The following is an 18090-nucleotide window of genomic DNA, read 5'->3' on the forward strand; positions in this document are numbered from 1 at the left end:
CACTTTCACTTTTATGAAAGCTGATGGTTCTTTCCTCTCTAATAATAATGGTGGGATTTCCTTGTTGGTCCAGTGGTTAAGAGCAGGGGTGTGGGTTCAATACCTGGTCTGGAAACTAAGTTCTGGAAACTAAGACCTCACATGCCTAGCGACATGGCCAAAAAATAAAAATAAATAAATAACAATAAGAATAATAAAGTAATTAAAAATAATGGTAATTGTACAGTAATATTGAGAAGACCAAATGGTAGGAGGAAGCACAGTAACTTTGGAAACAGCCAGTCCTGAGTAGGAAACTTCACTTTGTCATTTATTAGCTGTGTGTCTTGGTGAAGTTAGTTCACTTTCAAGAGTCTCAGTTTATCCATTGGTAAAAAAAAAAGAAATAAAAGTACCAAATCTACCTCCCAGGACAATCAGAGGATTAAATGGGACATTGCTAACACAGAGCAAGTCACTGCTGTTAAAGAAGCAGCCCAGAAAATGTAATTTTCCTTCTCTTTTGCTGGTCTAGGACCTATTCTTTGTAAGACGTTTTTATATGTATCATCTCATTTGACTCACAAAAGTCTTGACTCACTGGCAATCATATGATCTGTGGTATTAAATTACACAATGATTTAATAAGATATGATGATGAATGATATGATGGGTATTAAATGGTGATCTTATAGAATAATTCTTTTTTTTTTTAAACTTAAACACATCACTGAAACTTCTGCTACACTCTTAGATATGAAATAATTTTAAATAATGACTCAGGATGGCACTGGTTTTAACCTTTCAACAATTTGATGACATAAGTAAGAATGTGTGCACATTAATGCACATATTTTTAGAAACATATTTATTCCAGAAAGCAAAGTTCATAAGTATGTGATGTTTGTAGTCTAACAAAACCAATTTCTGTTGTGTTAGTAGCATTTGATTCCCATTAAACACAATTTTTATTTAAAAATTAATAAGAAAAGAAACGTATTTTCAGTTAAGACAAATCACAAGTTACATCTCATAGTAATTTATATTTGTAATTTATACAACAACTCTGGAACAAATAAATATGTAAGCTAATATATTATACTACTGTCTGAGGTCAAATGAACATGTAAACTAGTATGATATATACTGTCTATATATTAGTATAATATAGTACTGTCTGAAGTCACTGAGACTTTGAATCTCTACTTTGCTCAAAGTTTAACTTTTGTTTTAGGTTCGAAGGATTTGTTACAAAAGAAACCACTTGCCGCACACATTAAACATTTTGAATATTTGGTAGAGGATTATTTGACTTAATTTCAATGTACAATCATTAAAAGAAGAGAAATAAAAACAGTAGAGAAAAGTAACAGCACATACATCACCAAATTGGGCTGACCCACAAATATCCAGACTTGAAAACTGCTGAGAAGTCCTTGGTTAACAGCAATCTGGAGTCCCAGCTGGGAGAAGGTCTCTGGTGGTGCGTCCATCCCATGGCTAAGACTTCAGATTGCAGTTTGGGGGACTCTCGCTTGTAATCCCAGGGTAAAAACTGATATCATCATCAGTTTGCACTGGGTTTACTTTACCTTTTTTCTTTACAATGCTCTTTGTTTGATTTTGTGAGTCACAAGATTTTCCAGACCCTGGGGGGCTGGCTAGGGCTCCAGGGGCTTGAGATAATTCCAAGCCTCACTTCCTCTCTTATCAAAAATGCACTATGACTTGCTAGTAGCAATAGGTGAGCTCTCGGGCAGGCACATCAATCTCGGTAGTGTTCAGGCAGGTCAGAGGCCTGCTCCGATCTGTTCCTGAACAGGACTACCTCCATTTTAATTTCCCTAACAACAGTGTAGCAGTTGTGTGACTTTGGGTAAGTTACCTAAGCACTTGGAGTCTTAGTTTCTCATCTGTAAAATGGATTAGTAGTAGTATCTAGAAAGGAGATTGTTTGAGGGTAAAGGAAATAACTCTAATGAAACACTTATCATAGTCAGTGTTCGATAGATAATTATTTTTGCTATTGTATTGCTATTACTGACATTGACTGGTAAGGAGCAAAATCATGCAGCCCCCTTGGAAGGAAGGACTTAACATAATTTAAAGAAACAATAATTGAAGCTTTAAAATAGTAAACTCATGGCAAATATAGTTGTATTTCAAGCAGATGATAGTTTTTTAAAAAAATTAAATCATGCCTGTGTATGTTTGGGTGGAGAGAAGAACTGGTTAAAAAGTACTTGCAGAGATAGTATTATTAACACAAGGTGCTAGTAATAAGGATAATGAAAAACAAAAGCTCCAAAATTATTACAAACAGGCCTATATTCACAGATAGATAAGGCTGAGTTTGAATCCAAAGAACAGAGGTTTGGGATGCTACGAATTCACAGAGCAATATCCCTTTTTGATTTATGCAAAAAAGTCTTGTTTTTTTTTTGCACACAGATCTTCCTTCAAACTTTTTCAGAGGCTGTCACAAAAACTAATTTAAGATATTGGGTTTCCTGGATCCTATCCAAGCTTTTCTTCCTGCATTTAAGACTTATATGAGCAGAATATTTACGCTGAAGTAGAGAGACTTCCTTCTTCTTGGTTTTTAAGAGGACATGTTCTGGAAATCTCAGGAGAATCTGGAAGATGCTGCACAGTGAAGTGTGGGGTATATATTTTTGGTACCCAGGATGGGGAGGAAAGCCCTTCTTTTCTTCCCTTCTAGGTTCTTTGGCTGAGCTAATTAAATTGACGTAAGAGACATTAACAAAAGGAAAAAAATCCAAATTTAATTCGTGTGTATGGAAGTGCATAGAAATATGAGACGACAAGAAGAGTACAGGAGACTACAAGACTACGAGTTCAGATAGCATCATCAACTCAATGGATATGAATCTGCGAAAACTCCAGGAGATAGTGAAAGACAGGGAAGGCTGACGTGCTGCAGTCCATGGGGTCACAAAGAGTAGAACAAGAGTTAGTAACTCAATGACAACTGCAACGTAAAACCAAAGCAGGAAGTTTTATACCTTCCAGATAAAGAAAATAAATAAATTAGTGAGAAACTGACAGGAAAAGAAGTTTGGACTTGGGTAGTAGATTAGCATAGAAGCAACAAGGTTTGCTTATATAGCCTTCTTGGCCCTCAATTCTCTATCTCTGATGATAAACATGCCCCTTCTACTTCCTGGGACAGGGAGGGTACCTTTCACATAGCAGATTTATTTCCTGCTTTCAGGGTGACAAAGGAAGCTCAGAGTGTTTTTCTTGCACCAGCTGTTTCTTAAGTAGCTTTAATTCAAAATAATCAATATGCCAAACTGGCATATTTGGGGCAGCATGCCCTGAATCCCATCACCAGTAAACTATGGTTAGAGAACCGGGCTTTAGAAGAACCATATACACGAGGCAGTTGAAATCACCCAAACCTGCAGCAAAGGTTCGGGCCCAGTTTTTGCTTCTTGAGCATCTGCTTTGTGTTAAAACAACTGGCATATATGTATGACTGAGTTCCCTTACGATCTGCCTGAAACTATCACACCACAGTTAATCGGCTATACTCCAATAGAAAATAAAAAGTTTAATTAAAAAAAAAAAAAGAAGAAAAGAAAGAAGAAAAAACTAGCAAAATTTCCTGGCTTTGTGAACATGCAATTCTGTTCTTGAATCAAGAGGAATACTTTTGTTCATGAGGTTTGGAAAGGTTTCCCTTGGCTGACTGTTTTCAGAGTGGGTGAAGCACTAAGTTCTGAAGGTCAGAGAAGCCATGACACATTCTGGCTAAGCTCATCAGCTCCCTTCTACATCGTGAGTTCAGAGGGGCATGATGCAGGCAGTCCAGTAAATGATGGTCATGATGTTCCACTGCAGAACATTTGGGGTTCCCTACAGGTATAATCGGTATGAAGTGAGTCATGAGTCATCACATTTACAGAAGAGTCAGAAGAGAAAAAGTTTCAGTGAAATTGAATACAGTGGTTGCAATTTACTCTTGTCACTCATAGGAGAGGAGAAAGTTTTGCAAGGAGCTTGCTCACTGAAGAAGCTTACTGTAGCCTGGTTCCTAGCTAGGTACTGAATAGAAATGAATGGAATGAAAATATAAGACTTTCCCAATCTGGTTTAATGTTATTTATACTAGGAATGTATGAAGATAATGTGCGCAAACATGTCCTTTCATGTGGTTAAAAAAAAAATCCATGGGGTAGGGGATGCGGTTGGTGGTGGTACACAGCAATGGGGAGAGCTATACAGCCAAGAAAGGAAAAATGAACGCATGGTAATTGTGCAGGATGAGTAGCTAGGCCAGAAGGAAAGTAGTGGAAGTCTTATCCTAGGAAAATGAGTCTTCTTTTCGCCAGTGCTATGAAGCCATCTGCAAATTCAAACTCTCTGTCATAGACTAGACATATTCCTCCTTTTTGAATACAAACCACACTTTTTCAAGGGCTCAAGTGTCCTTTAAAATCGAGAGCTGTTTAAGGAGTCAAGGCTTGACAAGGAGTCAAGGCTTGACACTTCGAGGAGACAGATATGTCTGTGACCAGGGAAAACAAGTTAGGGGAGTGTTAGTCTGACTTGTAGCTATCTAGCATCCACCATTTCAGACCAGAAGTTTGAATGCTTCCATATCCTAAGGATGAATGGGACACAAGGAATTGATACATTACGGATTTCAAATTTAAGGTCTTTGATCAAACACCAACATACATTCCAACAAATATTCCCAGTTTCTACTGGGTAGGTCCCGGCTTAGCCGGAAACTGCCTGCCCTCTGACCCTCCGAGAGACCTCCATGAGGCTTTTCAGGTGGAACATTTCCGCGGTACCACCAGTTCTAATCGAACATGATTCCAGTTGCGGGCCATTCTTCGCTTCCACAGTCGGGAAAGAAACTTTGCCGCCTGGGAATCCTTCTACCCGGTCTGGTGAACGTTGAGGGTAAGGGGTGGGGCGATTGGAGAGAAGATCCACTTTGCTTTGCGTTATTTATAAACAGGAAGTTCTGCCTCCCGAGTCCCCTCTTCGGACCCTCCCCCTCTCCCTGTGTTACTGTCAGTTACACTTGGGCGATCTGATGGTTTCTCTCTTCTTTGCTTATGTAGTGAGTGAACGAGCCCACTCCTGCCGCCGCGGTCTCCTGCGCGGCCCTGGCCGGGACCCCCGGTCACCTCGCGTGGTGACTCTGGGTCTCTCCATCCCGGGCATGATGCGCGCCTCTTCTTCTCTGCACCCCCAAACCCCTAGACACAAGGTCCCCTCCCCACCCCCGCCGAAAGCAGCATTGATGCTCTAATTAGACCACTCCCGAGTTCGAAGCAAACGGCCACTCTCGGGCACCCGGGGTAGTTTTGGTCTTTGAGACGTCGGTCGCCCCCTATCCCTATTCCTCTCCATCGAATAGGGAGCAGGAAGGGCCAGCGCTCGCGCCCAGGGTCTGCCGAAGCAGCGGAGCAGCCCCAGACCCATGAAGTTCTGAAGCCGGGTCCAAAGCTTCTAGATTCTTCTCTTCCTCAGCCTTCCCAGCATCTCTTCTCCCAGCGGCCCAGGAACTTTCGAGAACACGATAACATCTTTGCCCGTGGGACATCAAACTCGCCTAATTGGAGATGCTCAGTGGGAGGAAAGTTCTGCAGGACGACCCTGTCATCCCGGGTTCGATTGCCCCAGACATCTGTGGGTGGGGGCTGGGCGGGTCTTTGGATGGTGTTGAGCAATGCGTGGGTCTCGGAAGCTTTGTTGTTTTTGAAATTCAGTGACCAAGAACCTCAAATTTTCTTAGCCTTTCACTTGAGGGGACGGGTTCGGGCCTGGAAGCTGGTAATCCTGGGGTGCGGGATCCTGAGGTCTGCGCTCACAGGATCCACGCCGAGAACAGTCCGGTGGCACAGGCTTCGTGAACCAGAGGCGCAAGTCGGGTTCTTGTGTGTGTGTGTGGGTGTGGGTGTGGGTGTGGGGAGGGGTTCCGCCATACTCCGCACGAAGTTAATGGTGTTTGCGGTTTTCCCCCTTTAATAGGCCGTGAAGTCAACAAACTCCCCACACGGGGGCTCCCTTGACTCAAGTTGAGCCGTGAACCGGTACCAGAAGTCTTGGAAATTTTCAGATATTTCTACAGATTGAACTCATTTCAGAATTCGCGTGGGAGGGAAGAGGAAGGATTTTAATCGGGTTCACCTTTGACGTGAAGTGAGGCGGAAGACAGGAAAGCCACAGTCGATAATAGCTGCGGGCGCTTTAGTGAGAGAGCTGGATTATCTCCTCTGGATTATCCGGTCGTGTCTTCACCGCTGGCTCTTCGTGTGCGAGCTTACCCAGAAGCAGAGGTGGACACGGAGAACACGCATGTAAACACTGCAGCCCAGATCCGCGAACACAGGAGGTGGAGAAAAAGCGATCCATTCCCGTGTAGACGTGGTTTTAATCTTTACTGCAAATGGGCAATCTTAGTATTCCCAGGAATAAACTAAGAAGAAGTGCCAGTTTCTGGCCATTCGTGGCGAGAACGAAGCAATCTAAAGTTTGTCATCTTGGAGAAAATATTAAACCTCCAATAAGCAGGAAAGGCATTGTGAATGAGAAGCATTATAATTTTGTCTTAGAAGAAGCATGCAGAATATAGCTTGTTTAAATGTTAGATCTAAATCATAGTAACAGGAAGCACTCCCACGAAATTGCCATTTCCTCTAATTTTTGTTTAAGATCCAAATAATTAAAATGCACACTAATGGTTATCGATGGCTCTGCTTCCCTTTTAAAAGAAATAGACCTGAGTTCTCTTAGGAGTAGAAATTTACGGATCTTCTTAAATAACTCCAGGCCTTGGAAGCCTCTGGGTGGATGTGGTGTTCCCTTTGGGCTTTCCTCTTTCCACCTCATTTTCAGTTAAACATTTTTAGCCGCCCCCATGGAAGGGATTCCTGTTGGAAACCCTCAGGAAGTGAACTCGTCCTGGGTATCATCATGCTTCCCCAGTCTGTCTGTCTTTCCTCACACAGAACTCAAGTTGTAAATAAATGGGGAAGCATATTTCTCACTCCCCAATTCTTAAAATTTCAGTTTTTCTGTAAAATACAATTTCACCATTTCATTGTTAACATTAGTAAGAGCCACAGAATGTGTGAAGGTGTCCAAATAGGCTATGTAGAGATCCCCAAACCAGAACTAAAGGGCAGACATATAATGCTCTTTCCTCCCACAGTAAAGGCAGGGGTCAGACAGTTGTCACCATTAAGGCATTCGTGGACATTGCAAGGGAGGGACATATCTGAACAGTGGGGGGTATTTGGACAATGAATTGCCACATTATAAGGGTGCCACTACCAAATCTTCCGATTTAGAGGCTCTGGTGAAAAATTAAACTAGTAGCAATTTTCAACGCTTGCAGCATCTGCAACCAAATAGTTTAGCACTCGGAGCCGGGACAGCGCTGCAGGCCCCGCTTAGGACTCTTTCCTTCTAATCTATAACTAATCAATTCCACTCAGAGCCAGACTGTCAACCACAGCCAGACTCATTAGCGATTTACTGAAAATCCTCCAAGACTTCCCTTTAGAAACAAAACGACTCCCACATTTAATTGTCTATCTAAAAGAACATAGGCAAGAAATTAGGAGATCTAAATTAAATTTATTAATAGTAGAGCTTGATGGTGCTTTAATTCCAGAGCCCAGAGCTCTGATTGCTGGGGCTTGATGAAAAAGCAAAAAGAAAACAAGAGAGACGTAGTTAAAAACATTAAAAAAAAAAAAACATTCTCAAGATTCTATGAATTCTTTACCCATCCTTGAGAAGTGGGCAAAACTGAAAACCATCAAGGTAATTATATTCCTTTAAAATTGTACAGTATGAGTGAAAGGTGTTTATGAGAAGTCGATGACTCCGGATCTTATCCAAGAGGACAGCAGAGGATAGTTAATATGTTCCTTGAGGGACTAAGATGCTGACGTCTTTTTCTGATACCCGATCATTACGTGACTGAAAAAAAAAAAAAAAAAAAGGAAGTCATTCCACGTATAAAAATCGGAGCGCAACAGTGCAACAAAATATTCTGTACTTAAAAGGCCAACAGGAAGACAGATGTTGACAAGGAAGTCTCTTCTGAAACCACGTTCAGATAGATTTCTGCTAACTGCCCAGATAAATAGGAGCAGAGGGCTGGTCACCTCTGTAATAACCACCGGCAGCAGTAGAAGAAACCGCAGCTTCAGACGCAGCCAGAGAGACTTCTGAGCAGCGAAGGCGCTGCCTGCTTAAGCTGCCTGGCCGGGCGGCTGCCCCATAGCCGACTTCGCCGAGGCCCTCTCTCTCTCTCGCTCTCTTTCCTTCTTTCCTTATCACTTCTTTCTTCTCGGTGGACTTCAGGCCACTTTGTCTCCCACCCCCACTCAGCTCCTCGCCTCCTCCCTCTTCCTTCTCCATCTCTCCCCTCGCCCCCCTTCTCTCGGTATCACGCTCCGTCCTAGTTCCGAGCGTCGGCAAACTTTTGAACAGAATAACAGGACTCCGCAAACAAGTCCTCCAGCTCCTCCCGCGGCTCCGGCTCGTTCCTGCGGCTTCTGCTCAGACGCTAACGCCAGACGGCGATGCCTCTTGGGTTGTGACTGCAGCGCACAAACTTGGAGAAACCCTTTGCCCGCCGTCCTACTTGGCAGCAAACCCTCTCCTGGCAGCGGTAAGAGTTGGATGGCAAGGAGGGAAAAAATCTTACCAAACAACTCACCTGATTGCTAATTCTTTTGCTGGCATCGGGGTACGCGTTAGCTTTTCTGGCGCCAGCTCTGGCGAGTTACAGGGCACTGTATACATATAAGCGTATTTTCTAACTATAGCGAGAAGGAAGTGGCGGGGCCAGCCGGCTATCATTAAGCCGGATTCAAGCCTGGGAGTCGGAGCGGAGCTCTGGGCCTCCCCCAGTTGGAGGAGTTTCTAGGGGGTCGGGGGTGGGGGTGGTGGAAGGCCAGGGGCGTTGGGACTGCTGCGTGATCTCTTTCCCGTCCTGCGCAGAATGGCCATGTGTAGCGGAGCGAGGCTGGCCCTGCTCGTTTACGGGATCCTGATGCACAGCAGCGTCTGCGGCTCACCTGCCGCCGCCGGACTCCGGTTCCCGGGGATCAGGTAGGTGCTGCCCGCCCGAGCGGAGCGGAGGAGGCTGGGACTTGTCGTCCCCCCGACACCTCCTCGCGGTCGCCCTCCTGCAGTTCCTCGGTCCGGCTACCGCCGTCTCCCCATGCGCCCCCACTGCGCCGCCACCAGCCTGGGTCCGGTCGCCGGTCACTTGGGGGATCTGGGCCGGACTCCTCCCGGGCTCGGCGCCCCTCCCCCAGCCCGCCGCAGCCCCGGGGTCCCGGGTGGAGCGCACCTCGAACCGGCCGAAGAAACCTCCCCTCCCCCAACCCCTCCCCTGGGAGGGGGGCTGGGCAGGGCCCTGAGTTGACTTCTTTCTCCGATTCTTAGCTCGACTTCGAGAACTTTGGCTCCCGCAGCCAGGTTGGGGGGTTGAGAGTTGTACTCCCGTGGACTTGGCTTTGTTACGGCTTGTTCTAGGCTATTGGTCAGGGGTCTCCCCCGCTCTCCCCGGCTCTCCCCCTCACCTCAGTTCGAATTCTTTCCACTGGAAGAGCTTTCTCTCGAGTGATAGGTTTTCCAGCTGCTTTTAGAGTCTTGGGGAGGGGGAGTGCGGGCCGGGTAGAGTTGAGAAGCGATTTGTGAGAAGGGAAACAAAGATGGGAGGGGGAGACACAGATGAAACGGATGCAAAAAAGGAAAAGAAAGCCAGCTGGCAAGCAGTCCTGGGAGGGTAGCCCTGCCCACCAGAGGCTGCAGTAACCCTGCCTCTTTTTTTTTTTTCTTTCTCCCCTTAATTCCTGGTTTCTAATCGGTCGGTGCTGCCCGGGTTCTCGGCCGCAGCCCCAGAGTCCCGGGCCTGTCAGTGGGCGAGTGGAAGCTCGCAGCGCGGCGCAGCATCCGCGCTCCGCCGCGCACCCGGCTCCGGGAGACGAGGAGCGCGCGTTCTGCCCGCGCAAAGCTGCTCCTCTGAGCCGCTACCAAGAGAGATGTCCTCAGAGGTCGCTGGCCACTGATTTGGCCGGAGAGATGGGTTCTGGCTTCGGTATTAGGATTCAGCATCTGGGCACGGAGTAGGGGTGGAGGTGCCCAGAAAGACCTGGAGACTCCGGGCAGCGGGGCCAGGGCAGAGAGGCGCGTCGCCGAGGAAAGGCTGGGTGTGGGGCGGGCCCGCTGCTGTGCGTGCCTTGCCCCTACCTCTCCAGGGATGGAGGAAAGGCGAGGGGAGGAACGAATATGACCGATCCTCCTAAAGAGCGCTACTTGCCTGGGCTGCTTTCCGAGTCTCTCCAGCGGCCGAAAGCGAGGGGGGTTTGTTTATTCTCCCGTCCTCTATCAGGGATTGAGGCGGTGGGCAAGGGCGACTGGGAGATCTTTGGCTTTCGGTGCCCTATTAACCTTTTCCCTTTCCTTCGGGGTTGAGACGTCGTCCCGCCGCCCGGCCACCACTAACTGATTAGCGCTAACTATCGACTTACTGGACTTAAAAGCCCGGTTTCACTCCGAGCTATTTTCAAAGTCTCGTGTACCTGGTACTTTCTCCGGGCAAGACGAACCGGAGGGCGCGGGCACGCCACGGAATGAGCCGTTGCCAAACAGGCTAAGTTTAGGGGCATCTATTATTCATGTTCTCGCCAGATCCTCTCCCTCCCGAAATAGAAGCCGGAGGTTCTCCGTGACCTACATCTGCGCGGGGAAGGGCTCCCCTGGGCTCGGAGGCTAGGTGGGGGTGGTTGCCGGCGTTGGCCGCCGGACTCCCCAGCCATCCACCCCCTCTGGCTCCGGGCCTCTCCCCATCCAGTCCTTGGTTGGCCGGCGATTCTCTCCCAGGGCCTTTCCCGTCTCCGCCCGCCGCTGCTTGTGTGGGAGGCTCAAGCGCCAGGCCGGGGGTAGGAGCGGTCCTCCCCGGCGGCCAGGTGTGCGAGGTTGGCAGAGACGTCTGGGCTTCCCAGTGTCCGTTGAGGCCGTGGCCCCCGCAGGGCGACCCTTCGCCCCCGAGAGGAGGGGTGGGAATTTCTGTTGGGTGTCGTTTCCTCCTCCTACCCCCGTCCTAGAAGAGACAGTGCTCCGAGGGGCGCCTTTGGAAGAAGGAACATCGTGAGAGCCCCTGTGGGTCTTTGGGTCCTCGCAAAGGCGGGGAAGGACCCTAGTGACCACTCTTCTGCCCCCTGGCTACCCATGCAGGCCGGAGGACGAGGTGTACGACGAGGACGGAAACCCGCAGCAAGACGTCTACGACTCAGAGCCGCCGGGCGTGGGAAGCCCTGCCTCCGCGCTGCGCGATGCCTACGCGCTCTACTACCCCGCGGAGGAAAGGTACCGCCGCGCAGCCGGGCACTGGGAGGGAGAAAGGGGCAGGGGACGGCCCATCGAGTAGATGCTTTTTCATAAAAGCCCTTCAGTCTCTCTTCTCCCGGGCTGGTCCCCCACGAGAGAAAGTTAGGAGCGGGCCGGTTCGTGTGGACAGAAGGGCCGCATGGGGACCAAAAGGTCTGCGGCCCAAGGAGCGGCAGTGAGTGCGCGCCCCGGCCGGGCTTCAAACCTGAGGTCCAGGGAGGGCAGGACGAACTCTGGTTCCCGGCACTCACGGGAACATCCCAAGAGTTATTCCCTAGTGCCCTCCGGAGCGCCGGGTGACTAGCGGGGGACCTGGGGCTGCCACTTGGGCACTGAGTCAGTGACCCCCGGGCGCGCACTTTGCCTCCCTGTTAGAGATGTCGCCCACGGGATCCTTAATAAGGCCTACCGCAAAGTGCTGGACCAGCTGTCCGCCAGGAGATACCTGCAGACGCTCATGGCCAAGGGCTTGGGGTAAGAGTTTGCGAAAGAGTTAACCTGCGCGTGATGGCGCGCGCGCACGCGCCGCGGTGGGTGGGTGTGCCGCGCGCGCTGGGAGGGCGGGGCTGCTTCTACGTCCTTGCGTGCACGTGGGGCAGAGGGTGCGTCTGCGCCGCAGGGTCTACAGGGCCAGCCCCCTGCCACAGGCTAAGGTTTACGTACCGCGCCAGAAGTTTGGCCAGAGAGCTCGGGAATGAGGCGAGGAGGGAAGTGGGCAGGAAAACCGGGAAGTCTGATCCGTTTTGAATAATTAAAAAAAAAAAAAAAGAAGAGGTCCCCCTCTCCAGGCCATCAAAACCTTCAAGTATGTTGGGACGATTGACTTTTTCTTTCCTCACATTTCTTTCACTGTTAAATTCAAATCGAAACAAACAAATCCTCACATTTGGACACTTAAGGAAGCCAACAGTTTTTGCTCGTGCCAGACAAACCCAAAGCACAGGATTTGCGGGAGCTTCTCTCAGCAGAAGGCAGCGTTTCAATAGAGCCCATGGGACACCAGAACACGTTTTCCGCACTGAATAATTCATGTGATGAAGTATTGCCTGCAGCCTGTCGACTTGTATTATTATCACGTTTTTCAACTTAGCGCGTAGGAGAGCAGTGCTCCCCTCTGAATAGGAATTGCGGGATCGATGTAAACTCCACGGCAACAGCCAACGGGAAATTCAGGGCTCTTTGGTGCTTTTCCCTCTGCGGGGGTGGGGGCGTCCGGGAACCGTTAGGACAATTGAGCGCAAGAGCACTGATGGTCAGATCTGAGAGGGCAGCGTTTGGAGAGGGGTTAGGCTTAAATCGCTTGCGTTTGGCCCGGGACCTCTTCCCGGGCCCATCCTATAAGGACTTAGTGCCCCGAGATCTTTGATGGGGAGGGAGTAGCGAGGGTACTGATCGCCGCCCTCCCTGCGACTGCTCCCTGGCGCGGCAGGGCGGCGCGCTGGGCGCGGAGAGCCCGCGCCCTCCTGAGAAGATTCCCTCGATGGGTGGGGTCTGCCTGTTCACCCCGCGTCTACTCACCGGGTGTCTCTCGCCCCGCCACCCTCTTCCCGACCCCTCTCCTTGCAGTGGGACCCCGGGCGGCGGCGCGGACGACGACTCGGAGCCGCTCTCCAAGCGCCACTCGGACGGCATCTTCACTGACAGCTACAGCCGCTACCGGAAACAAATGGCTGTTAAGAAATACTTGGCGGCTGTCCTAGGGAAAAGGTATAAACAAAGGGTTAAAAGCAAAGGACGGCGAATAGCCTACTTGTAGCGGCGAGTTACCAGCTATCCTGTGTATACAGTCCTGACCCAATGAGAAGTCGTTTTTCCCAACTGACCGAACTGTCATGGCTCCTGTGTTCTGTCCCACATGTATTTATGTATGAAGTCAAGCCATTAAATGAATATTTTGATAATAATATTGTTTTTCTTTTTACGAAGCACTAGAGAATGCACAGATATACTTTGTGGACCAATTATTGATATTGACATATATATTACAAATATATAAAGAGTATATATATATATAAGTATAATAGAGAGCCGTTCATACAATGTGCACAAGGATTGAAGATTCGCCTGAGCTGTTTGTTTTTATATAAAATAAATAGAAAAATAGACAATCATTGTTTTGAATATTACTCCTATTTTTGTAAACTGGAATTAAAAGGATAGTATTTTTATCCACGATAGGCCTGAAGATATTAATACTGACCATTTGCTACTGTACATAAACAGTGATGCCCTGCTCCAGGGAGACTTTGAGGTAATGATTTGGGAGGATTGCTGAAGGTCTCTCTTTCCTGGGGAGTCTCTGGGACAGGCTGCTTCAATCCCAGCTGAATTCAACTGAGGCTCTGTCTACCCCTTGCTGGGTGGCAATGCCAATACTTCTGCTTTCTTTGATTCTCTTTTTATGTGTTATTTGTCTCTCTTCAGACTCTCAGCCCACAAGGAAATTCTCCTGATAAAACAACAGCTGGATCTAAATTGTGCTTCTCCCCAGAATTCATACCACTCCCTGGGGGAGGAGTTGGGGGGCTTTACAGAGAAGAGAGACTTGAATAGGAAGCTCTCTTTTCTGTACTTCCAGGGACCCCAGTATCCCAAGGTTAGGGCAATTGGAACAAAGTGGGAATATTGGAAAAGCCAGAGCATAAGGCAGCAGGGGGAAGACCCTGGAGAGGGACTGGCTGCAGGCAGCCCCAGGCCTGAGGGCTGGCAGTAAGCCCAGTCCCATCACAGGTCCCCTGCCTGCCTGACTTTGGGCGCTGGGTATTGGAAATGGATGCAAAGTACAATGTGTTTTTCTCCAGTGCTGTCCATGCTGCTCATGTTGTGAAATGGCCAGGATCCTCTCCTTTGAACCCTGCTCTGTAGGAACCTCCCTTTTCTTCCCTGGTTTTTCTGAAGACTCCTCTTTCCCACCTTCTCGCACTGTTTAAGTACTGTTTGCCATTTTTTATTCACTCTTCTTAAACTTGTGAATGCTTCTTTTTCTGTTGTTTGATGCTAGCACTTATTGTAAAGTGTAGGAACCCTTGTGTGGTTACCACTAATTATGCACTATATATGAATCTTTTGTTTCTTGTTGATTGAGTTTGTAGGTAAAATGTATTTTTCTACATTTATGGCTTATTGCTTAGTAAAATTTATTTCATAAAACCAATCTTTGTGATATTAGAATGTGTAGTGTTCACATGTTGCTCAGTTGTACTAACTGATAAATCATTTAAACCTCATCTTCATATGTATGAGTACTATCTTGTATTTGTGGTCAAGAGTGAGGTAAGCAAGCTTCAACAGGCCCTGAGAATGTCCGCTTGTATTCTTTCTTGGCTACAGAAAGCATGTCTGTCTGTTTCCTGTCAATTTCTTGAACCTGTCAGGTAATCTCTATAACAAAAGAAACCTTCACCCAGCAACCAGATCAAGCAACAGCAGGCAAACCAGCCAGCCAAACTCCCCAAATTTCAGGCACAAGTTCTTTTGAAAAACACACAAAAAATAAACAAGAAAAGATTAAAAATTAGCATGTCAAGGACCTTTCCTTTTCCTTTACGGATTTGATCAGTATGGAGTCATAAATCAAAGAAAACAGACTTGGATTTGCATTCCCCAGGCGGGATGGATGCTGCCCGGAGATCACGTTGCAAACGGTGAAAGCACAGAGGCCTTCGATCTGTGCCTCAGTCCTGTGTACGGAATCAATCTTTCTTTAATTCTGCAGTCTCCTCGGGCAATGTGATACAGGATGGGGTTTGCAGCTTCAGTGCCTTTCTTCGCCTTTTAAATCGCCACGATTCACAGATGGCTATTTAGTGGCCCTACGATGCTGCAACACATTGGCTTGCATTTTAGTCTTTAATTATTTGTTCCTTGGATAACGGGCAGAGTTTTCTGTATTTGTGTCAGCTGTTAGTGGTGAAATAGGCCGCTAGTTAACCTTTTCTTTATGAAGTCTAATTTAGTGTTCCCGTGGCTAGTTGCAAGCATTTACAGTGATCACCCAGTTTAATCTTTTGTATACTTTTTAGAAATGCCAAGAGCCTTACTAACCTGGAGCAGATTTATGATATAGTGATAATTTAGGTAGATGTTAGTCTTGAAGCTCTTATTTTGTGTGCAACTGATTATAAAAACATCTTACCCAAGTATTATTACACACATGATATCTATAACTAGGTCTTTGATAACTGTTATATAAAGTGTGTAAAATTTGTATGAATAAATTTTTATAAACAATGCAACTTCGTCTAATGTGTGGGGAAAAAAAAGACATTCAGGAAGTAACTACTTTAAAATCACTTAGAGTATTATATTTTCTTTAGCAACCAGAGAATTTTTCATGTCTGGAATATCTAATTATGTATTTTCATAAATTGTACTTTAGTATCTACTTGATGGGTTACTGAATTTGACTAAAAATTTAAAGTAGCTACTCAGATGGAGACGCCAAAGAAGTTATTAAGTTCATAAATAGGCAAAGATATTGGAACCTTTATAGGATGCTGAATTTAGATTAATTTCCATCCCCTAGTGTGTAAATGCATTGCTAAGTATTCAGAAAGTTGCTATTCAGTGATGGGAGATAGTTCTTGGGTATTAGTTACACTTCTAAAATAGCAATCTGATATTGTTCTTTTATAAGGAACTCTGCAGATTAAATTGGTCTCTATAAAACTCTGTATAAAAATGACTTAACTTTGGAGGTTTAAAAATATGTTTGGAGGTCTACAGACAACTATCTCAGGTTAAAATACTTTGGGCAGAAGGAAAAAGAACATGAGTAAGCAAAGAGTTGCTTCCCTGGTGGCTCAGTGGTAAAGAACCCACCTGCAGTGCAGGAGACTGAAGAGATGTGGGTTCAATCCCTGGGTCCAGAGATGCCCTGGAGAAGGACATGGCAACCCACTCCAGTATCCTTGCCTGGAAAATTCCATGGACAGAGGAGCCTGGTGGGCTGCAGTCCTTGGGGTTGCAAAGAGTCAGACAAGATCCAGTGACTGAGCACAGACACATAAAGAATTAATTCAATATCTTTAAAAGAAAATGTCCTTTGAAGGCTAAGACAAAATGTGAAAAGTCATTTGTGGGTTGTTTTATTAATCATATTAACAAACTTTAAAGCAAAAGCTTCATATGAAATTTCCATAAATTTCTCAGTAGTGTTTATTTTGCAGCTCTTGCTATTTCTGGCTTAAAAATGTATTAAAAGTCACTTATCATGTCAAATACAATTTAATTTAAGCTTTCATCCTAAATATTAATGTAGACAATGAATAAATTAATAAACATGTCACCATAGTACTAAAAGACCAGCAAAGATCTGCAAGGATTCAAAAACTATCTTTAGAATTTAGCTCAGTATTTCAGACCCAGAATCATATAAGGAGGAGGCTATGATCTAGAGATCTCATTTGTAGTGTATTTTAAAAAATGAATGGTTCAATTCATATTTACATTGGATTTTACTGGATGAGGAGTTTTTCTTCATCTTTGAACCACTTCTGCTGCTCTTCCCCCATCTCCCAACCACAGAGTTGCTGAATATATACATACATACATACATACATATATATATATATATACATACACACACACACACACACATATGTATATATATATATACAGTGTGTGCTAGTGTGTTAAGTGGAAGAATGAAGAAAAAGATAATTTGGTTGAGGGCCAGTGACTTGTTGAGAAAATAGAAATAAGCCCCAGATTGGCTGACTTTGAGGCTTCCCTGCTGGCTCAGACAGTAAAGAATCTGCTTGCAATGCGGGAGACCTGGGTTCAATCCCTGGGTCAGGAAAATCCCTTGAAGGAGGAAATGGCAACCCACTCCAGTATTCTTGCCTGGAAAATCACATGGACAGAGGAACCTCGTGGGCTATAGTCCATGGGGTTGCAAAAAAGTCGGACATGATTGAGCAACTAACACACATGGCTGACTTCAAGTAAAGTGAATGTATATAGCAACTTTCTGTATTTTCTTATGTGGGATAACTCAAAATGATGGCTTCTCCTTGGAGGAATTGGCATCTTTAGGTACCCAAGAAGTCATTAGGTGTCCCCTCCTGCTGTTAGGGCTGGGAACATATTGATTCAATACAGTATATATTTACTGAACATGTAAAATGGACCAGGCACACTGGTTGAGAAAGCCTGTCTAACATGTGGGAGTTAAGCTAGTATTTTTCGAAAGAATATTTTTCTGCAAGAGCATCACCTGGGGAACTTGTTAATAATGCAGATTTCAGGGTTTCACTAGAATCAGTGGATCTGCATCTTAAATAAAAACCCTAAAAACCCTAGACTGATGGGCACTAAAGTTTGAGACTACCTAAATATAGAATTTGGTGACATATGTAGGCATGTGTGTGTGCTGGGACTGTTTTTTTTTCCTATTAATGAGCAACAGGTTATGTTATCTGTTGTTTAGTTGCTAAGTCATGTCCTCGACTCTTTGTGACCCTGTGGATTGCAACCCACCAGGCTCCTCTGTTTTTCAGGCAAGAACACTAGAGTGGGTTTCCATTTCCCCCTCCAGGGGGTCTTCCCAACCCAGGGATGGAACCTGCATGTCCCACATTAGCAAGCAAGTTCTTTACCACTGAGCCACTAGGAAAGTCCCCATGCCCTCTGCACACAGTAATAAATACACCAAGAAGCTGTATTCTCCTAGGATGGACCTTAGGTTCCTGGAAAAATGCAATATTTTCT

At 46.2% G+C, this 18090-nt stretch overlaps 1 protein-coding gene across 2 annotated transcripts; it reads left to right on the plus strand.

The window, feature by feature from the left end:
• Positions 1-8023: 8023 nt before the first annotated feature.
• On the plus strand, positions 8024-14603 carry ADCYAP1 (adenylate cyclase activating polypeptide 1). 2 transcript variants are annotated; one of them, XM_043444081.1, is made up of 5 exons: positions 8024-8650; positions 8983-9093; positions 11227-11358; positions 11755-11853; positions 12946-14603. In XM_043444081.1, the coding sequence occupies exons 2-5, from the start codon at positions 8984-8986 to the stop codon at positions 13133-13135; spliced, it is 531 nt and encodes a 176-aa protein (XP_043300016.1). In that variant the 5' UTR covers positions 8024-8650; position 8983; the 3' UTR covers positions 13136-14603. The 2 variants fall into 2 exon arrangements, with proteins under 2 accessions (XP_043300016.1, XP_043300015.1); XM_043444080.1 differs by lacking the exon at positions 8024-8650 and having other exon boundaries at positions 8829-9093.
• Positions 14604-18090: the final 3487 nt, after the last annotated feature.

Source organism: Cervus canadensis, chromosome 23 (assembly GCF_019320065.1).
Source record: "Cervus canadensis isolate Bull #8, Minnesota chromosome 23, ASM1932006v1, whole genome shotgun sequence".
NCBI classification, from domain to species: domain Eukaryota; kingdom Metazoa; phylum Chordata; class Mammalia; order Artiodactyla; family Cervidae; genus Cervus; species Cervus canadensis.